The sequence below is a fragment of the Paroedura picta genome, chromosome 3 (genome assembly GCF_049243985.1).
Source record: "Paroedura picta isolate Pp20150507F chromosome 3, Ppicta_v3.0, whole genome shotgun sequence".
NCBI classification, from domain to species: Eukaryota; Metazoa; Chordata; class Lepidosauria; order Squamata; family Gekkonidae; genus Paroedura; species Paroedura picta.
Genome location: NC_135371.1, coordinates 170,757,521 through 170,777,279, shown reverse-complemented (window position 1 = coordinate 170,777,279; position 19,759 = coordinate 170,757,521). Strand labels below are relative to the sequence as shown.

Here is a 19,759-nt window from a genome sequence, read left to right as displayed (position 1 = left end):
TTGTTTCACCTTCCAGGACATTCGGGTGCGGACCTGAGAGCAGCAGTTCTCTCACAAAGGGATTTCTCCAAGGCAGATTAGAAACAGATTAGAAACAGATTAGAGACTGCTGAATGGCAGCTGATAACAAGGCATCCTCCTGGACTGAATAGAGATCTTGGTTTCCTGTCCTATTACTAAGGCTATTTTCTCCACACTTCTGCAGATCTCACCTGTTATAGTCGTTCACCTGCTGCTGGCATCGCAAATCACTCCACTTTCCAGGATATGGCAGATGGACTCGCATTCCAACTGTACCTATGAAACTCCCTTCTACTGACTCAGCCCCTTGGTCCATCCCAGTCAGTATTGCCAACTCAGACTGGCAGCGTCTCTCCAAGATATCTGGCAGAGGTCCTTCACATTACCTGCTGCCAGATCTTTTAACTGGAGATACCAGGGACTCAACCTGGGACTTTCCGCATGCCAAGCAGAGGCTCTGCCACGGAGCCACGGCCCCTCTGAAATCACTCCCCTCTCCAAGACAGAAGGACAGATGGATCCAAAGAAGTCAGCAGTGACTCCCAAAAGAACCTCCCCTGCTACAAATGTTGTTGGACTTTAAGGTGCTCCTTTTTTCTCCAGCCACAAACACTAAAATGGTCACCTATCTAGATCAGAGTAATTCTTTCCCTCCCTCCCTCCCTCCCTCCCTCCCTCCCTCCCTCCCTCCCTCCCTCCCTCCTTCCTTCCTTCCTTCCTTCCTTCCTTCCTTCCTTCCTTCCTTCCTTCCTTCCTTCCTTCCTTCTTTCCTTCCTTCCTTCCCTCCCTCCTTTCTTTCTTTCCATCCATTTCTTTATCCATCTATTGATCATCTAAGTCATCTATTGATCACCTATCTCATCCATTGATCATATATCATCTATGGATCATCCATCCTGTCTCATCCATCCATACACTTATCCTACCTCCCTCCCTCTCTCCCTCCATCCATCCATCCATCCTCCCTCTAGTCTGGCAAGCCAAGTTTGATTCCCCGCTCCTCCCCCCACCTGCAGCCAGCTGGGGGACCTTGGGCTCATCACAGTGCTGATAGTGCTGTTCTCACAGAGCATTCTCTCAGAGCTCTCTCAGCCCCACCTGCCTCACAGGGTGCATGTTCTGGGGGGAGGAAAGGAAGGTGATTGTCAGCCGCTCTGAGACTCCTTTGGGGAGTGAAAAGCAGGGTATAAAAACCAATTATTTTTCTTCTTCTAGCAGTGGCACAGTGCCAAATGGGCAGGACTGCAACCCCAACCTGGCACAGCTGCGGATCAAACAAGGGCTACGTGCCCAGTCAATTGCAACTTCCCCATATCCCCCCCCCGATCCTTGGACCCCCCCTTTCTTCCACCAGAGCTCCCCTCGTTCATTCCGGCCCAGCATGGTACCTGCCATGTTCTTTTGCAGTGCCGAATTCTCCGCCTGCAGTCGCAGCAACTCCCCGTCCATGGGGCTGGCGGGGGCTCCTCCGTCCACGGCCGCGGCCTCCCCTTCCCGCAGATGCTGGTTCTCCTTTTCCAGCTGCTCGATCTGGGAGCACAGCTGGGCGACAGAGGCCGGAGGGTTACTCTTCTGCGGCAGCTCCCCTCCCGGCCCTGCCACCCGCGGTGGGAAGAAAAGGACAGGGGATTTGCCCGTCTGAGAAGAGGGGCTCAGTGGTCTCCGTTCTAGGAGCAAGGCCCCTCCACCCCCCCAAAAAAAAGAACTCTTGGAAGTCTCTTCCCAGCCAGGGGGAGGGAGACAACTTCATGTTTGTATCTGTCCCACGCGCATGAGATCGCAGAGTCGATGGCTTAACCAAAGACGCTTCTGGAACCCAAGCAGGGTCAGCCCAGATCAGAACTTGGACAGAAGACCACCGAATTTTGGTCTGAATGACCGTAAATAAATATTGATTGATTGATTGACAGGTGGTCACCAAGGAAGTCCAGGGTCAGGACACAGAGAAAGGCAAGGGCAGATCTCCTGTTTCCGTCCGTCCTGACTTGGATGGCCAGGCTAGTCCAACCACATAAGTTCTCGGAAGCTACCCAGGGTCCCTTTTCTCATGTTCATTTCGCAGTTGGAAGATCAGGGCCCAGCAGGATTTAAAACAGTTCTGCTGGCTTGTCAGACTGAGCTGTTCTGCCAGGCCTACTGTCAGAATCCCGGGAATTCTGTCATATTGATTGTGATTAGAAGAGCTGTCCGGTAGTGGGGGGCGGGGTGGGAACAAGATTGTTTTCCCATCATGTTAGGATTTTTGAAGTCTTTTAATGGGTATTTTAATAGGGTTAAGACTGTTGTTACCCACCACAAGCCTCATAGGGAGTGGCAGGAAATAAATCTAACAATAAATGTAACAGTAAATGTAACAATAATAATGATAATGATAATTATGATGATGATGATGATGATGATGATTATGATGAGTATTATTATTTCCAGGCCTCTGATGCTTCCCAGTTCCTGTTTCTGCTTTGCACCCCAAGGCTGAATTCCTTAGTAGTTTATGGTTTTTCGGTTCTCACACCAAAGCTTCAAGGAGCCATCTCTCCCCCGCTGACTCCCTCTGCTCTGGACTTAGATTGTAGAATTGTTTGGCCTCCCTTTGAAACCCGAGTCATCACCTTCCCAAGGGAGGGAGGGGAGGGAAGGGGCTGGTGTTTTATATAGGCAAACCCTTGTGTGTCACTTCAGTTCTGCCTGTGGCTTTGTTGGATGTCTTCGCTTCTGAACAAAGGGACTTTCTGACATTGAAGTTCTCCTTGCCTGAAGTTGAGCACTCTGACACCTATGGTTGAGGCCAGGACATAATGCCTAAAATACCGGCCTCCCTACTTGAGAATTCATCCATCTCCACCCCTCAGCATTGGGTAGCCATGCTCTGGAAGAGCAGACTGGAAACAGAAGAGGGGGCTTTTAATATGCTTTCAATAATTAATGTGTAGAATTCATTAGTGCGTATTTTATTATACACATTTAAGAAATTGTTTGGGATTTGTTGTGAGCCGTCTGAAGCTAGACAGGGAAGGGAAGCAAGTCAAGAATAAAGGTTATTATAATTATTATTTTCATTTAAAGCACGGGTAGCCAAACTGCGTCTTTCCAGATGCCCGCGGACTACAATACCCATGAGCCCCTACCATGTTGGCAGGGGCTCATGGGTATCGTAGTCCACAGACATCTAGAAAGCCACAGTCTGACTGCCCCTGATTTATAGCCTCTAGGTTTCACTAGGGCCCAAGGTGAGTTGGATGCCAAGGTGAGCAAGACCTTAGCTTGATGCACAGCACTGTTCTCAGCCGTTTTGGAAGGTAAATATTTGTAAAAGCTGACATTCAAAAAGGTTTTCCCATCTGTGACGGGAAAGGTGGTGCATTTGGAACATGTCTTTTTCCCTGTGCCTTCTGCAAAACGTGGAGAGATACAATTCTCCCCCCCCCCAACCCACAAAGCTATCAGGTTGCCTGGAGAAAATCTGTATAGATCAGGGGTAGTCAAACTGCGGCCCTCCAGATGTCCATGGACTACTATTCCCATGAGCCCCTGCCAGCATTTGCTGGCATCGGAATTGTAGTCCATGGACATCTGGAGGGCCGCAGTTTGACTACCCCTGGTATAGATAAATAAAACACCCCCCTACAACATCTGAATCAGGAGACAGACCTACTGAAAGGGTCGACACGAGAAATTACAGCTGCAATCGACGTTGCTGCTAGTGAGAGATCTGGCCCTAAACTTTTTAAATGTGTTATTAATTTTTAATCTATACTGTTGTTTTACTCTGATGTTGCACAGCCCTTTGCATTGGCATACCAGGAGTTCGGTATGTAAAATCAGATTAAATCAAAAGATGGATATTTATTGCTTGAAATCCCTCGTATAATGAGACCCGTGGCGAATTTCTTGTGCCTCAGTGTATCGTTTTCATAGCAGATACTCGAAACAAGATGGACGGCTGGGAATGATTTTTAAACCACCCACGGTATATTATAGCTATTTCGGATTTTACATTGCATTTTATACCGTTTAATAATAGGTCTCATTCAGTCTGGAATTATTTCGTGACGGCTGCTTGAGTCTCTGCCAATTTTCTCTGTGACTAATAATAAATCTGATATCTGATCCAGGAAAGACCATCTTATATTGGCGGGGATGGTGGGCAGACCGGCCCTAAGTCCCAGCAATTGAAACGCCCCTTGGCCCGGCAGCATAGGGCTCTTTCCCCCCTCCCGTTAGCATGGTTTGGACCCCGTGGCTTAGAACGGCCTTTCCCCGCACTGACACAGCGCCCTCTAGCAGGCCCCTCCGCGCCACTGCGGCGTCGGCATCCCACCGGTACCTTGGACAGCTCCTGCAGCAGGGTGCTGTTCTGCAGCCTGAAGTCGTCTTCTTGGCTGTGCAGTTTCCCCTGCAGCATTTCGTTTTCGCTCAGCAGGGCCTCCACCTCCTGCGGGAGAAGAGTCAAAAGGTGCTCCGTGCCGAGAGAGGGAACCTGGGACCCCTGCAGGTCTTGGCCCCTTCCACTAGAAGGTGGCACTTCATAGTCAAAAAAAAGGGGGGCAAGTTCTGCCTGGTTTTGTGCTATGTGAAGGAGTCCCAACATGGCCTTCCCTTCCTCTCCCCACAACAGCCACCCTGGGAGGTAGGAGGGGACGAGAGAGCTCAGAGAGAACTGGGACTGCCCAAGGTCACCCAGATGGCTACAGGTGGAGGAGGAGCAATGCCAGGAAATGGCCTTCCAGCAATGCTAGGAAATGTCCTCCGTGCAGGTAGACATTCTTCCCCACATCCTATAAGACAGACGTCTGTCCTACACTGGGCAGGGAGACCCTAGTCAAAGGGGGAGCAGCCACAGCTACAAGAGGGAACACAGATAAGGGAGTAAGCAGGGGCACAGGGCTGCCAATTCAGTTGGAGAACTTGGTCTATCAAGGCCTGGTCCTTCACACTGGTCCTGCCTGGTCCTTCACACTGGAGATGCCGAGGATGGAACCTGGGACCTTCTGCGTGCCAAGCAGAGGCTCTGCCACTGAGCCAGGGTTTCAGGCCAAGGTCTTTCCCATCCCCTCCTGCCTGGCCCTCCTAACTGGAGATGCCGGGGATCGAACCTAGGACCTTCTGCCTGCCAAGCAGAGGCTCTGCCACTAAGCCAGGGTCTCAGGCCAAGGTCTTTCCCACCCCCTCCTGCCTGGTCCTTCACACTGGAGATGCCGAGGATGGAACCTGGGACCTTCTGCGTGCCAAGCAGAGGCTCTGCCACTGAGCCAGGGTCTCAGGCCAAGGTCTCCCCCATCCCCTCCTGCCTGGTCCTTTTAACTGGAAATGCCGGGGATTGAACCTGGGACCTTCTGCCTGCCAAGCAGAGGCTCTGCCACTGAGCCAGGGTCTCAGGCCAAGGTCTTTCCCATCCCCTCCTGCCTGGTCCTTTCCACTGGAGATGCCGGGGATTGAACCTGGGACCTTCTGCCTGCCAAGCAGAGGCTCTGCCACTGAGCCAGGGTCTCAGATCAAGGTCTTTCCCAGCCCCTCCTGCCTGGTCCTTTTAACTGGAGATGCCGGGGATTGAACCTGGGACCTTCTGCCTGCCAAGCAGAGGTTCTGCCACTGAGCCAGGGTCTCAGGTACAGGTCTTTCCCATCCCCTCCTGCCTGGTCCTTTTAGCTAGAGTTGCTGGAATTGAACCTGGGACGTTCGGAGTGCTAAGCAGAAGCTCTGCCACTGAACCACAGCCCCTCCCCAAGCCCATCCTCGGCCAAGCACCAGCACCTGACAGTATGTAAGAGGTCTTACCTGAGCTTTCTTGCTCTTACTGAGAGCCTAAGGAAGAAAAACGCAAGTTAATAATGCTAAAAAGAGGGGGGAAGAGTCAAAGGGAACACACCTGTTCATTTTCTCCGCCACACCCAACCTCACTCCAAACAAATCCGTTGCATCTAAGGTACAGATGTGTAAACTGTGGCTCTCCAGACATCCATGGACTACAATTCCCATGAGCCCCTTGATCTAAGGGCTGATTCCTTACGCTGCTACCTGGCAGACCTCGAGGAAAACCAAAGTCTACAAGAACTGTCACTCCCACAACTACTTCCCCTCGCAGGTGTGACAAAATTCAAACATCCTTTCTTTCTTTCTGTGCTGGGCTTCTGCTCTGACCTGGATAACCCAGGACAGCACAAGTTTGTCAGATCTCAGAAGCGGAAAGAAGAAAATCCATTGAACCAACAATGGAAAAGAAGAAGAAAAGAATTATGGCGGCTGTCCAAGTAAGAAAATTCTACACAAGATTGAAACAAATTCTTGTTTATATGGTTCAAATATAGGGCCTTTGTCAGAACGAAGTCCAGAGGTTGATTTTTCTCGTTTCCCATCAGTTTTCATAGAATCATAGAGTTGGAAGGGGCCACACAGGCCATCTAGTCCAACCCCCTGCTCAACGCAGGATCAGCCCTAAGCATCCTAAAGCATCCAAGAAAAGTGTGTATCCAACCTTTGCTTGAGGACTGCCAATGAGGGGGAGCTCACCACCTCCTTAGGCAGCCTATTCCACTGCTGAACTACTCTGACCGTGAAAATTTTTTCCCTGATATCTAGCCTATATCGTTGTACTTGAAGTTTAAACCCATTACTGCGCGTCCTCTCCTCTGCAGCCAATGGGAACAGCATCCTGCCCTCCTCCAAGTGACAACCTTTCAAATACAAAGAGGGCTATCATGTCCCCTCTCAACCTCCTTTTCTCCAGGCTGAACATTCCCAAGTCCCTCAACCTATCTTCATAGGGCTTGGTCCCTTGAAGTGGCAAAGTGGTTTCCTCAGTAGCAAAGCTCCTAATCAAGGCTTCAAAAAGGTATACATCCACTCTTGGTCATTTTTTTCAGGTTCTTCAAGGATCCAAAGGACAAAGAGCGCAGCTTTACCCAGATTTACCCAGAAGGCTACAGACTTACAATTTTCTTCTAATGAAGCATTAATTAGGAGCTTTGTCACTGAGGGGAAAAAAGCACCAGACCTCATTCTGACGAAACCACGAAATATCAACCATATAAACAAGGACTTTTTCAATCTTGAGACTCGTGTAGAATTTTCTTAGCTGGACAGCTGACGTAGTTCCTTTTCTTCTCCAGATCTCAGAAGCTAAGCAGACTCAGCCCTGGCCAGTATTTGGGTGGGAGGGTCTCCCAACCCCCAAAGATGTCCAGGGTTGCTACTCATAGGTGGCCAACGGCTAGCTGCCCCTCAACCTCTCTTACCTCGAAAGCCCTATAGGGCAGGAGTGGCCAAACTGTGGCTCTCCAGATGTCCATGGACTACAATGCCCATGAGCCCCTGCCAGCACGCTGGCAGGGGCTCATGGGAATTGTAGTCCATGGACATCTGGAGAGCCACAGTTTGGTCACTTCTGAAGGGTTGGCTGCTATTCAACGGCCAATCTCCTTCCCCCCAACCATAACTGTGTTCTCGCCTCTCAAGATGCAGGGGTGGGGACATAACACTGAAAATGTGGCCCAGGAATTATTATTATTTATTTAATTTGTATACCGCCCTCCCGTTGCCAGCTCAGGGCTGTGAACAACAATTCACGGTATAACAACACAGGAAATAAAGAATCTTCGCATAAATTTTTTTTACTTATAACTTTAAAACAAGATTAAAACATTTAAAATCATCCACAGGAACAGTTATCTGGTCTTGACTGACAGCGTTTCCCATTGGGCATTGCTTCAAGGCATTCTCTCAGGCCTCCCTGGAAGCAGGCAGTCATCTCGTTTTGAACCGAGAGTCAGGGGTGGTCAAACGGCGGCCCTCTAGACGTCCATAGACTACAATTCCCTTGAGCCCCTGCCAGAGTTCGCTGGCAGGGGCTCATGGGAATTGTAGTCCATGGACATCTGGAGGACCACAGGTTGACTACCTCTGGGCTAGACAATTTAAAACAGGGGTAGTCAAACTGCGGCCCTCCAGATGTCCATGGACTACAATTCCCAGGAGCCCCCTGCCAGCGAATGCTGGCAGGGGGCTCCTGGGAATTGTAGTCCATGGACATCTGGAGGGCCGCAGTTTGACGACCCCTGATTTAAAATAATAATAAAAGTGCCGACTGGATTCAGCAAGATCCAGCGGATTTAATTCAGCTCTCCCCCCCATGCACACAAGGTTTCCCCGCGTTGACACAGCCTTTGTTCCATCTCATACTGTCAACGTACCTTCTGAGCCTTGGCAAACTCCTTATCCAGAATGACCACCCGCTGACGGAGAACGTTGAGTTCTGAAAAAAAGAGAACGGCGGATCAGAATCATCTGAGCTACTCTCAGTTTTCTTCAGCCAGGGACCTTCTCATCTCCCTCCTCTTCCTGCAGGTGTTCTAGCCTAGGCCAGGCCGCAGTCCAGAAGAAGAGGAAGACCTGAGGTTTTGGTACCCTGCTTTTCTCTACCAGGAGTTCCAAAGCCTCTTACAGACACCTTTCCCGTCCTCTGCCCACAGCAGGCATCCTGTGAGGTAGGTGGGGCGGAGAAAGCTTTGAGAGAACTGCTCTGCAGGAACGGCTCCAAGAGAACTGTGACTAGCCCCAAGGTCAGAGGAAGCAGGGCGCCTACAGTTCAAAAGCGGGATTGTTGCAAAATATGCACCAAACAACAAGTACAGTGACAGGTGAGACGATCCAAGCTTGTGTGTAGAAATCTCTATGCTATTAAAAAGAAGGAAGCAAGAGTCCTTTTGGCCCCTGTGGGTTAGACTGGGTGGGCCCCTGGCCTGATCCAGCACGGCTTCTCTTCTGTTCTTATGTCTCGGGCAGTATTCCTGGTGTTGGGGGGCCACAGTGGGAGGTCTTCGGGAGTTCTGGCCCCACTGGTGGACCTCCTGATGACCCCTGGGTTGAGGCCACTGTGTAACATAAAGTCAAGCTTTCTCCACCGGGATTTCATGAAACCCTGGGGTTTCCTGATGGCCCTGGAAGGGTTTCCCAAATGAGTGGGGGACCATACTTTTCTTGGATGCTTTAGGATGCTTAGGGCTGATGGACTAGATGGCCTGTATGGCCCCTTCCAACTCTACGTTTCTATGATTCTATATGGTCATATAACTTGATAAATATGGAACACATTTTAAATATATATAAAAAATTAATTGTGTTCAGTATGTATCAAGTCAACCCACCCACCCTCTCCCAAAATGGCCAATGATGGGCTTGGAGGGGGTGGGAAGGGGAGGGGCCCTGGGTGGGCGTGTCCTCAGCTATTCTTCTGCATGGTCATGCCACTGCTGAGGTTTCTCAAAGCCTGAAGAATATTTCAGAGGTTTCTCAACAGTAAAAATGTGGAGAAAAGCTGCACTAAGGGTTGAACTGGAGGAGCCAGTGGCCTGATCCAGCACGGCTTCTCCTATGTTCTTAGAAATGGAGAGGGGAAGGGTTTTTTACCGGCTGTGTTCTTGCGCAGTTCATCCGAGAGCTGGTAATTCTGTGTCCGGAGCTCCAGCAACTGCGCCTGCCAAGAGAAGGAAGGTAGCTCTTGGAAGATAAATGTATGGATTCTTTAGATTTTTATTCCGCCCTGTCTCGACCGAGAAAGGCCAAGAATGTCCCATGCAGCCCAGGCCTTCCTGCCACTCTAGAGGAGAACCCCAGTCTGGACCTGGCCTGACACCTCTTTAGGTGTGGACACCGTGGTACAATCCCCGCCCACAGTATGATTCCTGCTGGGCCCATTCGGGCCTACGGTTGAGGCCAAGAAATAACATCGACATTCTGGCCTCCCTACATAAAGCTTCTCATCGATAAATTGACCTCTACCCCCTGTGCTATGGATGCCCTCCGTGTGCCCCTCTCGCACCAAAGAGAAAGAGGCTTTTAATAGAGCTTCTGGGTTTATCGCAGGTCAGGGGCATTCACAAGACTCATGTGCACCCCAGTTCCTAGGGGACACTGAGCCAGGGTCTCAGGCCAAGGTCCTTCCCATCCCTTCCCGGTCCTTTTAACTGGAGATGCTGGAGACTGAACCTTCTGCATGCCAAGCAGAGGCTCTGCCACTGAGCCAGGGTCTCAGGTCAAGGTCTTTCCCATCCCTTCCTGCCTGGCCCTCCTAACTGGAGATGCCGGGGATGGAACCTAGAACCTCCTGCATACCAAGCAGAGGCTCTGCCCCTGAGCCAGGGTCTCAGGCCAAGGTCTTTCCCACCCCCTCCTGCCTGGTCCTTTCAACTGAAGATGCCAGGGATTGAACCCAGGACCAAGCAGATGCTCTAACACTCCTATGTGATGCACAATCTCTCCTTTTTAAAATAAGAACCACAACAGTTCTAAGGCGGGAGCGGGGAGAAATGGTGTTCAGCCTCTTAGAGCTGCAACGGAAAATCCCGAATGCAGAACAGCAAAGACTGCTTATCCTTGGATAAACAGAGCCCGAAGGCTACACTTCGCTCCACAAACATACACCTCTGTAGGGAGGGACTCACCTGTCTGGCCCTCTTTTCCTCCCCTGCCACTGACTCCCCACCTCCAGCTCCTCCCCTTAAGAGTAGCCAACCTCCATGGGTTACAACTGACCTCCAGGAAACAGAGACCCTTTCCCCTGAAGAGAATGGCTACTTTGGAGGGGGGGCTCTTGGGCACTGGACCCATCTTAGACCCCTTCCCTAACCTCTCCTCCCTCTGATCCACCCTCCCCACCCAAAAAAAGCCCTCCAGGTGCATCTCAACCTGGGGTTGACAATCCTTGAGGATTCCTGACAACCCCAGGCTATTCCATGCCTCAATTCATTCCCCCTTGTCAGGTTTCTTCCCCACCCCTGGCCCCTCCCCACACCTCCACTCCCACCCCCACTTTATTATAATATAACAACAACAACTTTACTTTTATAGTCCGCCCTTCCTGGTTGGGTCAAGGATGGCAACAAGAGGATTCATACAACCAACTTTACACCAATAAACAGTTTCGAGACTTTAAGTTTAACGATCTTCTTGATTCAGTAAGTTACATTCAAATTTATAACGAAACCACCTTTACCTCATGGAGGGAGCTCGATAACTTCAGCGGTTGGTAGTTTTGGGACGGTCTATGCAGAGTTGTCGGCCTTCAGATGCACCCCTTCCCTGCCACCTTATCTCCCCCCCCGAAAGCCCCCACCCACCCACCCACAGCCCCCCCCCAGCTTCCAGTCCCACAAGCCCTCCCCTCTGGAGTTGCCAACCTCCAGGCCCCCCCTCCATACCACTCCCATTCCCCCCTTTGAGGATTCTTCCACATTGCCAGGCCCCCCCCCCCTTTGAGGTCTCCCCTCCACCCCCAGGCGCCCTCCTCAAGCCTCCAGCCCCACCCCCCTCCCCTTGGGAGTTGCCAACCTCCAGGCCCCTTCTCCCCATTGACCACTATTCACCACCCCCAAGTCCCCCTCCATCTCCCCCCTTTGAGGTCTCCCCCCCACCCCCAGGCCCCCTCCCCAAGCCTCCAGCCCCACCACCCCTCCCCTTTGGAGTTGCCAACCTCCAGGCCCCTTCTCCCCATTGACGACTCTTCACCACCCCCAAGTCCCCCTCCATCTCCCCCCTTGGAGGTCTCCCCTCCACCCCCAGGCCCCCTCCCTTGGAGGGTTGCCAACTTCCAGCTCCCCCTTCATGCCACCCCCACCTCCTCCTCCTGCTCCTCCTGCCCGCCCCCACGCCCAGCCACGCACCTGCATGCGCTCGAACTCCTCTCCAGACAAGGACTGCGCCATCTTCCCGCCCCCTCCGCCCCCGGGTTCGAATCCTGCGGGCTTCGACCTTCGAGAGAAAGGGGGGGAGGGGGGGAGGACTGGGACGCCGGAAGGGGGGCGGAGGGAGAGAGAGATCCCGCCCCCGCTCAGTCCCGGAGGCCGGGTGGCCTTAAGGCTCGGTCATAGAGAGGCCGCGGGGAGAGGCAAGAGGGGCACACCGCTCCCTCCCCTCAAATCGAAAAGAGAGCGTCGGAGGGGAAAAGGGGAAATCACAGGAGCGGGGAAGAGGCGCCTGGAGGCCGGAAGTGAGGAGGAGCAAAGAGCAGGGCGTGCTAGAGCATCCTTCCGGACGCGGAGCGGAGAAGCCTTCGGAGGGGGCAGAGCGGGGGAGGGCGCCGATGGGCGCGCCCGAGACTCTATGGTCGCCGTCCCGGAAGGAGGTTCTTCCTGCGCCGCCTCCATAGAGAGGGCGGCGCAGATCGGCGAATGACGTCATCGACGTGGGAGAGAGGGCGGGCGCGGGGGGCTGCAGGAGGACCGTTGAATAATGATCATAATAATCGTCATAATATGTTTTTGACAGTCATTGCAGGCAATTTTTGTACATTGTAACATATAGCAACAGGAAGGGTCGGTTTTATTTATTATTATTATTATTATTATTATTATTATTATTATTATTATTATTATTATTATTATTATTAGGGGCGGCCAAACTGTGGCTCTGCAGATGACCACGGACTACGGTTTGACAGTAGGGTTGCAGACAATCTTTATACATTATAATATATAGCAACAGGAAGGAGAGTTATAAAATTATGATTGTTATTGTTGTTATTAGGGGTGGCCAAACTGTGGCTCTGCAGATGACCACGGAATACAATCCCCATGTTCCCCTGCCTCCTGGCAGGGGCTCATAGGAATTGTAGTCCGTGGTCTTCTGGAGAGCCAGTTTGGCCACCCCTGTACACCCTTATATTGTGCAATGTTATATATTATCTTCTCCCCTGCTGCAAATTCTGTTAGCATTATAGAGGTTGGCAAAAAGAAAATGTTCTCCCTCTGCCAAAAGACTCTGACTGGAAGGCATGCAGTGATGCAAATGGATGGTAGGTTTGGGACGGACAAAAGGAAATGAGTTGGTTGCCAGGGGATGGAGTGACGGCCAGTGGGACAGACAACTTGAACGGGAGATTAGATAGCTTTATGGAGGATCAGTCTATCAGTGGCTACTTACTAGCCATGACTGAGGAGAACCTCCACATTCAGAGGCATTTAACCTTGGAACCAGAGTCAGGAAGCAGCGGCGGGGGAAGGCCTCGACCACTCTGCCAGATTAGTAGCCCTCTAGGGGAACTGGCTGGCCATTGTAGGATGCAGGACTACATGGACCAGTGGTCTGATCCAGCCGGGTTCTTCTGAGGTTCTGAGCCAAGAAGGCCCCGTCCTCTCTGCCCTTCTCTTGGTCCTCCAAGGGCTCGTTGGCCAATGTGTGAGACTTCCTGGACTGATCAAGAAGGATTCTTCCATTGCGTGCAATCCGTTTTCTCTGCTGCGTCTGAAGAACTGAGCTCCAACTCCCGGGAGCTCATGCGGAAATGAAAACGTTGCTGATCTCAATGGTGCGGCTGGACTTCCGTTTTATTCCGCTAAGCCAGGACAGTAGAAGATTATATGAGCAAGATCGTTACATGAAAATTGAATGTTCAGTTTACGACTTATTTCCATTCGCTTGGGTCAAAGAACTGTGCCAGCCTAGGGGCTCTCTCATTTTGAAAACCAATTTTACACACAAACAGCCTGCCATTCACGATGTCAATAGCACCCGGGTTTGCAATTCAAAATGCACTTTTGCATGGGCCGTGCCAGCTCAGCGTGTTTGGCTGCTGTATTCAGGGGCGCTTTCCTCATAGAGCGCAGCCAGAATTTCTGAGAACGGCGGCATATAAATCACATTTTAGAGAGAGAGAGAAATAGAGGGAAAGGAAGTCTAATTTTCACAGACTACCAGATGTCTGTCTTCCGCACGGGATCATTTGCCTTGAGCAAGAAAAGGCAGGATTGCATTATGAAGATAATTCAACAAAACAAAGACACCCTTAAGACCCACAAAGGGGCACCCTTAAGACTCATGAAATTTAATTCTGGGCATAAATGTTTGTGCACATGCACACGCCTTCAGATTGATTCAGGTGGGCGGCCATGTGGGTCTGGAGCAGCAGAACAAAGTTTTAAGCCTGGTGGCACATTGAAGACCAACAATGATTAAATCGGGGATAAGCTTTTGTAGGCTTGACCATTTCTTCAGATACAGTGAAAGCCTTACAGGCTTCCTCAGGAGGTGGTGGGTTCTCCATCTATGGAAATGTTTAGTAGAAAACTAGGATAGATGGGAGGTTGGTCAGATCAAGGAGGGTTTTTTATGTGCCGAATTCCACTGCATCTAAAAGGCTGCCATGTAGAGGATGGAGCAGAGTTGTTCTCTCTTGCCCCGGAGGGACGGACCAGAACCAAGGGGATGAAATGAATTCAAAAGAAATTCCGTCTCAACATCCGGAAGAAGTTCCTGACAGTTAGAGCGGTTCCTCAGTGGAACAGGCTTCCTCAGGAGGTGGTGGGTTCTCCATCTTTGGAGATTTTTAAGCAGAGGCTGGGTAGCCATCTGAGGGAGAGGCTGAGTCTGTGAAGGCTCAAGGGGGTAGCAGGTGACAGTGGATGAGCGATAGGGATGTGAGTATCCTGCATAATGCAGGGGGTTGGACTAGATGACCCATGAGATCCCTTCCAACTGATTCTATATGGGGGGGGAATTAGTTGCCCAGAAGGGCTCGTTAATAGTCAAGGTACATAAATAACTGGGCGATCAGTATAGCTAAGTGTAGCATCTTTATAGCAAATGCTGGCAGGGGCTCCTGGGAATTGAAGTCCATGGACATCTGGAGGGCCCGCAGTTTGACTACCCCTGGCCTAGATGATGTCCCTCCTGGTGACATGGGACTTGTTTCAAGGGTTTCTTAATAGTTAAAGGGGTTGGAAAAGGTTGATCCAGAGGAAGTTATTCAGAGAAAAATATTCACAAATATATCCACCAAGCAATGCTGCACAAATCCGGGGGGGCGACCAGAGCTGTGAACGGTGGATCCTCCCTAATTTTAATTCATATTAACAGCTACACCCCTGAGTGCAGCGTCTTCCCCATTTCTGCATCAGGAGTCCCAAGATCCGACAGCTCCTGACTCGAGAGTAGGTTCTTCTTCAAACTCCTTCAAGTTGGACCCAAAGTCACACCTGGGCACACCACGAGAGCAATGCCCCAAATAAGGAGGCCGGAGCCATGGCGGTTATAGAAAAACTGACATTGCTGGTTTATTTATTTAGAAGCCTTTTAGCAGGAATGCTTAACATACAGAGGAAAGGGACGGGAAGAGGAGTCCAAGTCACTGAGGCCGTTTCCCGCAAGAGGGAAATCAGCCCCTTCTCCTTTGCCTGCGATTTCCCATCATTTCTGACCCCGAAGATTCCCAGAGCAGAGACACCCCCTGGAGTCCTTCCGGATCGGCAGCCACTTCCCTCCTCTCTCTTTTGGGCCTGCTCTGCTGTTGATCCTAGTTTTGCTGTTTTTTGCTGTTTGCGGGCCCTCTGGGATACCTCCACCGTAAAGGGCACTGGGACACCTGCTTCTACCTTCCCATCTCTCCCGGCTCGACTGTTCTGCCCCGGTTTCCCTCCCGCCCATCAGAGCTGCCAGGAGGGCGAAGGGACCAGCAGGCATGCTGTTGGACGTCAGGACAGCCGGACGAGAACTTCTTCAGACCCCCCCCCACGCTTCAGACTCCCCCTCCACGCAGCTGAAACCCAACCGCGTCTTTTGAATGGAACATGCTAAGTCAGGGGTAGTCAATCCCATGGGAATTGCAGTCCACGGACATCTGGAGGGCCGCAGTTTGACTACCCCTGTTCTAGGTTCATGTTCGGGATCTCCCCATGGGATTGCAGGAGCAAACTTGACGGCCAACGTGATTGTCTCTGCAGAAGTCGCAGCAGTCCTCATGTTTCAAGATCATTCCTAGCCGAGCCGGTTCATACTAGACTCTTTGTTTCCCCTTGAAGCCCATCTCTGCAGGGAAACCCTTTAAATAAAACCTTGATTATGAGTTCAACATTAAAAAAAAAAAATTCTAAGAAAAATACAAGAGGGGTTGCAATTCAACCCTCTTTCTCCCACCCTGCAATCCTACGCAGAGTTAACTCTGCCCTTAGCCCTCTGACGCCGGCAGGTTCAGACAGGAATGACCACATAGGACTGCGCCGTCAAAGGGCCAGGCGAGCGCGCGCACTGGACATGATTCCCTGCCGCTCTCCTTCTGCCTCCCCCGCGTCTGCCTGAAGGAACGAGGGACCCCCACATCGGGTTCAAACAGGAATAGGGAATGGAACGATAAAGTAAAAATTTAAAGTGCCAAGCGGGTGAAACCTTGAACCATTCCTTCTTGTGGAAATGGATCAAAGGCCAAGGGTTTTATCATAAAAAGTCCAATCTCATCATCATATAAAATAAAGCTCATTTACAAAAACGGGGCGGGGCGGCGGCGGCTCTGAGCTACGGAACTCGGCTTCACCGAGGGACACGCGTTCTCTCCCTCCCCGTCTCGATCCCCCCAAATTATATACAGCAAAGGTGCGAGGAAAAGAAAGCCAAGGGGCAAGAGTGAACGCCGCACTCTTTCACACAGTGTTGCGGAAAGGACCCTGCTCCGGTTTCCAGCAGGGTGGGCTCGAGGAAATGCACAAACCCCCACCCACCCACCCCCGGCCGGGTATCAAACTAAATTCGAGCCCCTCCTGCCACAGGAAACCCCGTTCCTACGACTCTGCGTAACGTTCCGTGTTAAGCCGCTTTGCAGCGTCCTTGGCCCGGAGATGAAATTCTATCCACCTCCCTCGGGGAAGGGTCAAAGGGAAACCGGCGAGGGAAAGAGATACGGATGTTAGGTGAGGAAGGCAGTGCTGCAATAAGGGCAGCCATCAGGGCGCCGTGGAGACTCCAAAATTTGAAGTAGATTAAGAGGAAGAGTCTGAGCGAAGGGGGCGGGGCAACACAAAGAGGCGGAGCCTCCTGTCCCACTGTCAAGTGTCCCCGGGGGGGGCGGGAGGGCATCAAGAGTCGTCTTCCATGCTGAAGCTGGAGCGCCGGCTGCTGCCCTTGGAGGCGCCGGGCGAGATGGACGAGAGCAAGGGGTCCGAGGCGCCCAGCGGGGACAGGGCGGCCCCCTCGTCCATGAGCACGTCCTGCAGGCCTCCCCCGTCGGAGCCCAGCGCGAGGCCCAGGCCCAGCTCCTCAGCCGTGAAGGGCAGGTCCAGGGACTCGGCAAACGGCGGGGCCAGGTCCCCCGCCAAGGGCTGAGCCAGGAGCCCCGGGGTGGAAGTCAGAGGCAGCCCGTGCATCTGGACCTGGAGTTCCAGCTCCTGTGGAAGGGAAAAGAGGCAGGCTAGGGAGATCTGGCCACCTCCAGAGATCTGGCCCCCGCTTACCTGCACTTTCACCTGCAAGCATGCCTTGTCTCCTTTACCGCCTCCCCCCCAACACGCTTACCTGCACCCTGAGCTGCAAGCTCCGATTGGTCTGCTCTAGCTTCCGCTGCCTCATCTCCATTTCTTTCGAGCGCTGCTGCTCTTTCTGCAGCTTCCGGATGTAATCCACCGAAGCCTTCAGAATGGTTCCTTTGTTCCAGCGCATCTCCCTGCAACGATGAGAAAGGGGGTGGGCGGAGTGGCGTCAGACACCGAGGAGCCAAGAGCCTTTCAGTCGGGGCTTCCCAGGCTTTTTTCAGTATGGAGACCTGGAATTATAGGCCTCAGCCACAGGCCTGGCGGAACACAAGCCCTGGAACTCTTCTAAACCAGGTGTTATTCGTTGTTGGCCTGATTTTGAGTAAAGCGAAAAGGGGACAGGAGTTCCGCACAGTGAATTTCCTTCTGTTAACTTGTCGTTCTAAACCAGGTGTTATTCGTTGTTGGCCTGATTTTGAGTAAAGCGAAAAGGGGACAGGAGTTCCGCACAGTGAATTTCCTTCTGTTAACTTGTCGTTCTAAACCAGGTGTTATTCGTTGTTGGCCTGATTTTGAGTAAAAAGAAAAGGGGACAGGAGTTCCGCACAGTGAATTTCCTTCTGTTAACTTGTCGTTCTAAACCAGGTGTTATTCGTTGTTGGCCTGATTTTGAGTAAAAAGAAAAGGGGACAGGAGTTCCGCACAGTGAATTTCCTTCTGTTAACTTGTCGTTCTAAACCAGGTGTTATTCGTTGTTGGCCTGATTTTGAGTAAAAAGTAAAGGGAACAGGAGTTCCGCACAGTGAATTTCCTTCTGTTAACTTGTCGTTCTAAACCAGGTGTTATTCGTTGTTGGCCTGATTTTGAGTAAAAAGAAAAGGGGACAGGAGTTCCGCACAGTGAATTTCCTTCTGCTAACTCATCGGGACTGAAGGGCTACGGTGGTTTCAACAGTGCTCATTTTCCCTTTTTCAACACGCAATCTTCCTCAAAAGCTTTAATAATACATCACCTGCCCTTTCTCTAGCAACTCAGGGCGGGTGACAACAATCAAATTCACAGGAATAGGATAAAATCGATACAGAAACTTGATCAAAACATTGAAATTATTGCAAAAATACGGCCCAATTCTAATATCTTATCAGAGAGGGCAGGGGATCTGCCGAAATTCACAGAATCGGCCTGGCTGTCGGAAGATCATCTCACTTCCACTTCAAAGCCTTCAAAGGGGAGACCCTCCCCCCCCTCCCGGAAGCCCGTTCCACACCGAGGAAGAGCTATAATTGCTCTGTGACTTACGGGTCATTTGATTTTGGGATGAGGGTCCCCAGCTCTTTGATGCGGTCATTGATGTTGAACCGTCGCCGACGCTCAACTGCAAAGGGGGAAAGAGGGAGAGTCTGAAATATCTCTGGGGAAGGAAATCAGAATAGCATCTGCCTTAAATAAAGTCAGTCCTGTAGCTTTTTCCAATAACAGGTCTTGGCATCATCAATTCACGATGTCTCGTAAGAACACCAGAGGGTGGAAGAGACCAAGACGCAGCTGGCGAGCTTTATTGGTCCTGTAGTAAGTACTTTTTATATTTTGTTGCAGCAACAGAATAATGACATAGTATCCTCTGTCGTTTATAGCCATTCTTGCAAAGCTGAAGAAGATTCACAACGAAACTAGTCACTACCTGGAAATCTAGCCTGCTATTACAGATTCTGAAAACAAGAACCTCTCTTCATGCTTAATGTTGACCTCTAGTAGGAACATAGGAATTCTTCTGTTAAGATTTATTGAGCCATACAGGGATTTTCCCCCTGCTTGTAATTATCCTCCTGTCTGTATTACTAACTTGTTGTCTTGATTAGCAAGCTTTAGGGCCAGGGAGGGAATTCCAGTCACCTGGAACCCACCCGGCTCAGTGGCAGAGCCTCTGCTAGGCAGGCAGAAGATCCCAGGTTCCATCCCCGGCATCTCCAGTTAATAGGACCAGGCAGGAGGGGATGGGAAAGACCTTGGCCTGAGACCCTGGCTCAGTGGCAGAGCCTCTGCTTGGCAGGCAGAAGATCCCAGGTTCCATCCCCGACAACTCCAGTTAAAAGGACCAGGCAAAAGTGGAGGGGAAAGGCCTTGACCTGAGACCCTGGCTCAGTGGCAGAGCCTCTGCTTGGCAGGCAGAAGATCCCAGGTTCCATCCCCGGCAACTCCAGTTAAAAGGACCAGGCAAAAGTGGAGGGGAAAGGCCTTGACCTGAGACCCTGGCTCAGTGGCAGAGCCTCTGCTTGGCAGGCAGAAGGTCCCAGGTTCAATCCCCAGCATCTCCAGTTAGAAGGACCAGGCAGGAAGGGATGGGAAAGACTTTGACCCGAGACCCTGGCTCAGTGGCAGAGCCTCTGCTTGGCATCTCCATTTAAAAAGACTAGGCAGGAAGGGAATCCCTGATTGAAAAAGTCTGCTCCATACAATACTAGAGAGCTCAATTCCCATGGGATAGAACCTTGCAAACACACACCCACACACAC

The 19,759-nt window shown here is 51.3% G+C and overlaps 2 protein-coding genes across 6 annotated transcripts in view; both read right to left on the bottom strand.

The window, feature by feature from the left end:
• Positions 1–12,106, bottom strand: part of GRIPAP1 (GRIP1 associated protein 1) — a 62,626-nt gene extending 50,520 nt beyond the window's left edge. The window contains exons 1-6 of one of the 2 annotated variants that reach the window (XM_077329487.1): positions 11,676–12,106; positions 9,424–9,490; positions 8,208–8,269; positions 5,797–5,823; positions 4,346–4,453; positions 1,410–1,563 (exon numbers count right to left, since the gene is read on the bottom strand). In XM_077329487.1, the coding sequence (XP_077185602.1) occupies positions 1,410–1,563; positions 4,346–4,453; positions 5,797–5,823; positions 8,208–8,269; positions 9,424–9,490; positions 11,676–11,717 (460 nt within the window). In that variant the 5' untranslated portion in view covers positions 11,718–12,106. The remainder of the gene's footprint in view (positions 1–1,409; positions 1,564–4,345; positions 4,454–5,796; positions 5,824–8,207; positions 8,270–9,423; positions 9,491–11,675) is intronic. The other variant, XM_077329488.1, reaches the window with a different exon arrangement.
• A 2,931-nt stretch (positions 12,107–15,037) lies between these two features.
• Positions 15,038–19,759, bottom strand: part of TFE3 (transcription factor binding to IGHM enhancer 3) — a 32,961-nt gene continuing 28,239 nt past the window's right edge. For all 4 annotated transcript variants that reach the window (XM_077329485.1, XM_077329486.1, XM_077329482.1 and 1 more), the window contains exons 8-10: positions 18,546–18,621; positions 17,290–17,437; positions 15,038–17,162 (exon numbers count right to left, since the gene is read on the bottom strand). In XM_077329485.1, the coding sequence (XP_077185600.1) occupies positions 16,854–17,162; positions 17,290–17,437; positions 18,546–18,621 (533 nt within the window). In that variant the 3' untranslated portion in view covers positions 15,038–16,853. The remainder of the gene's footprint in view (positions 17,163–17,289; positions 17,438–18,545; positions 18,622–19,759) is intronic.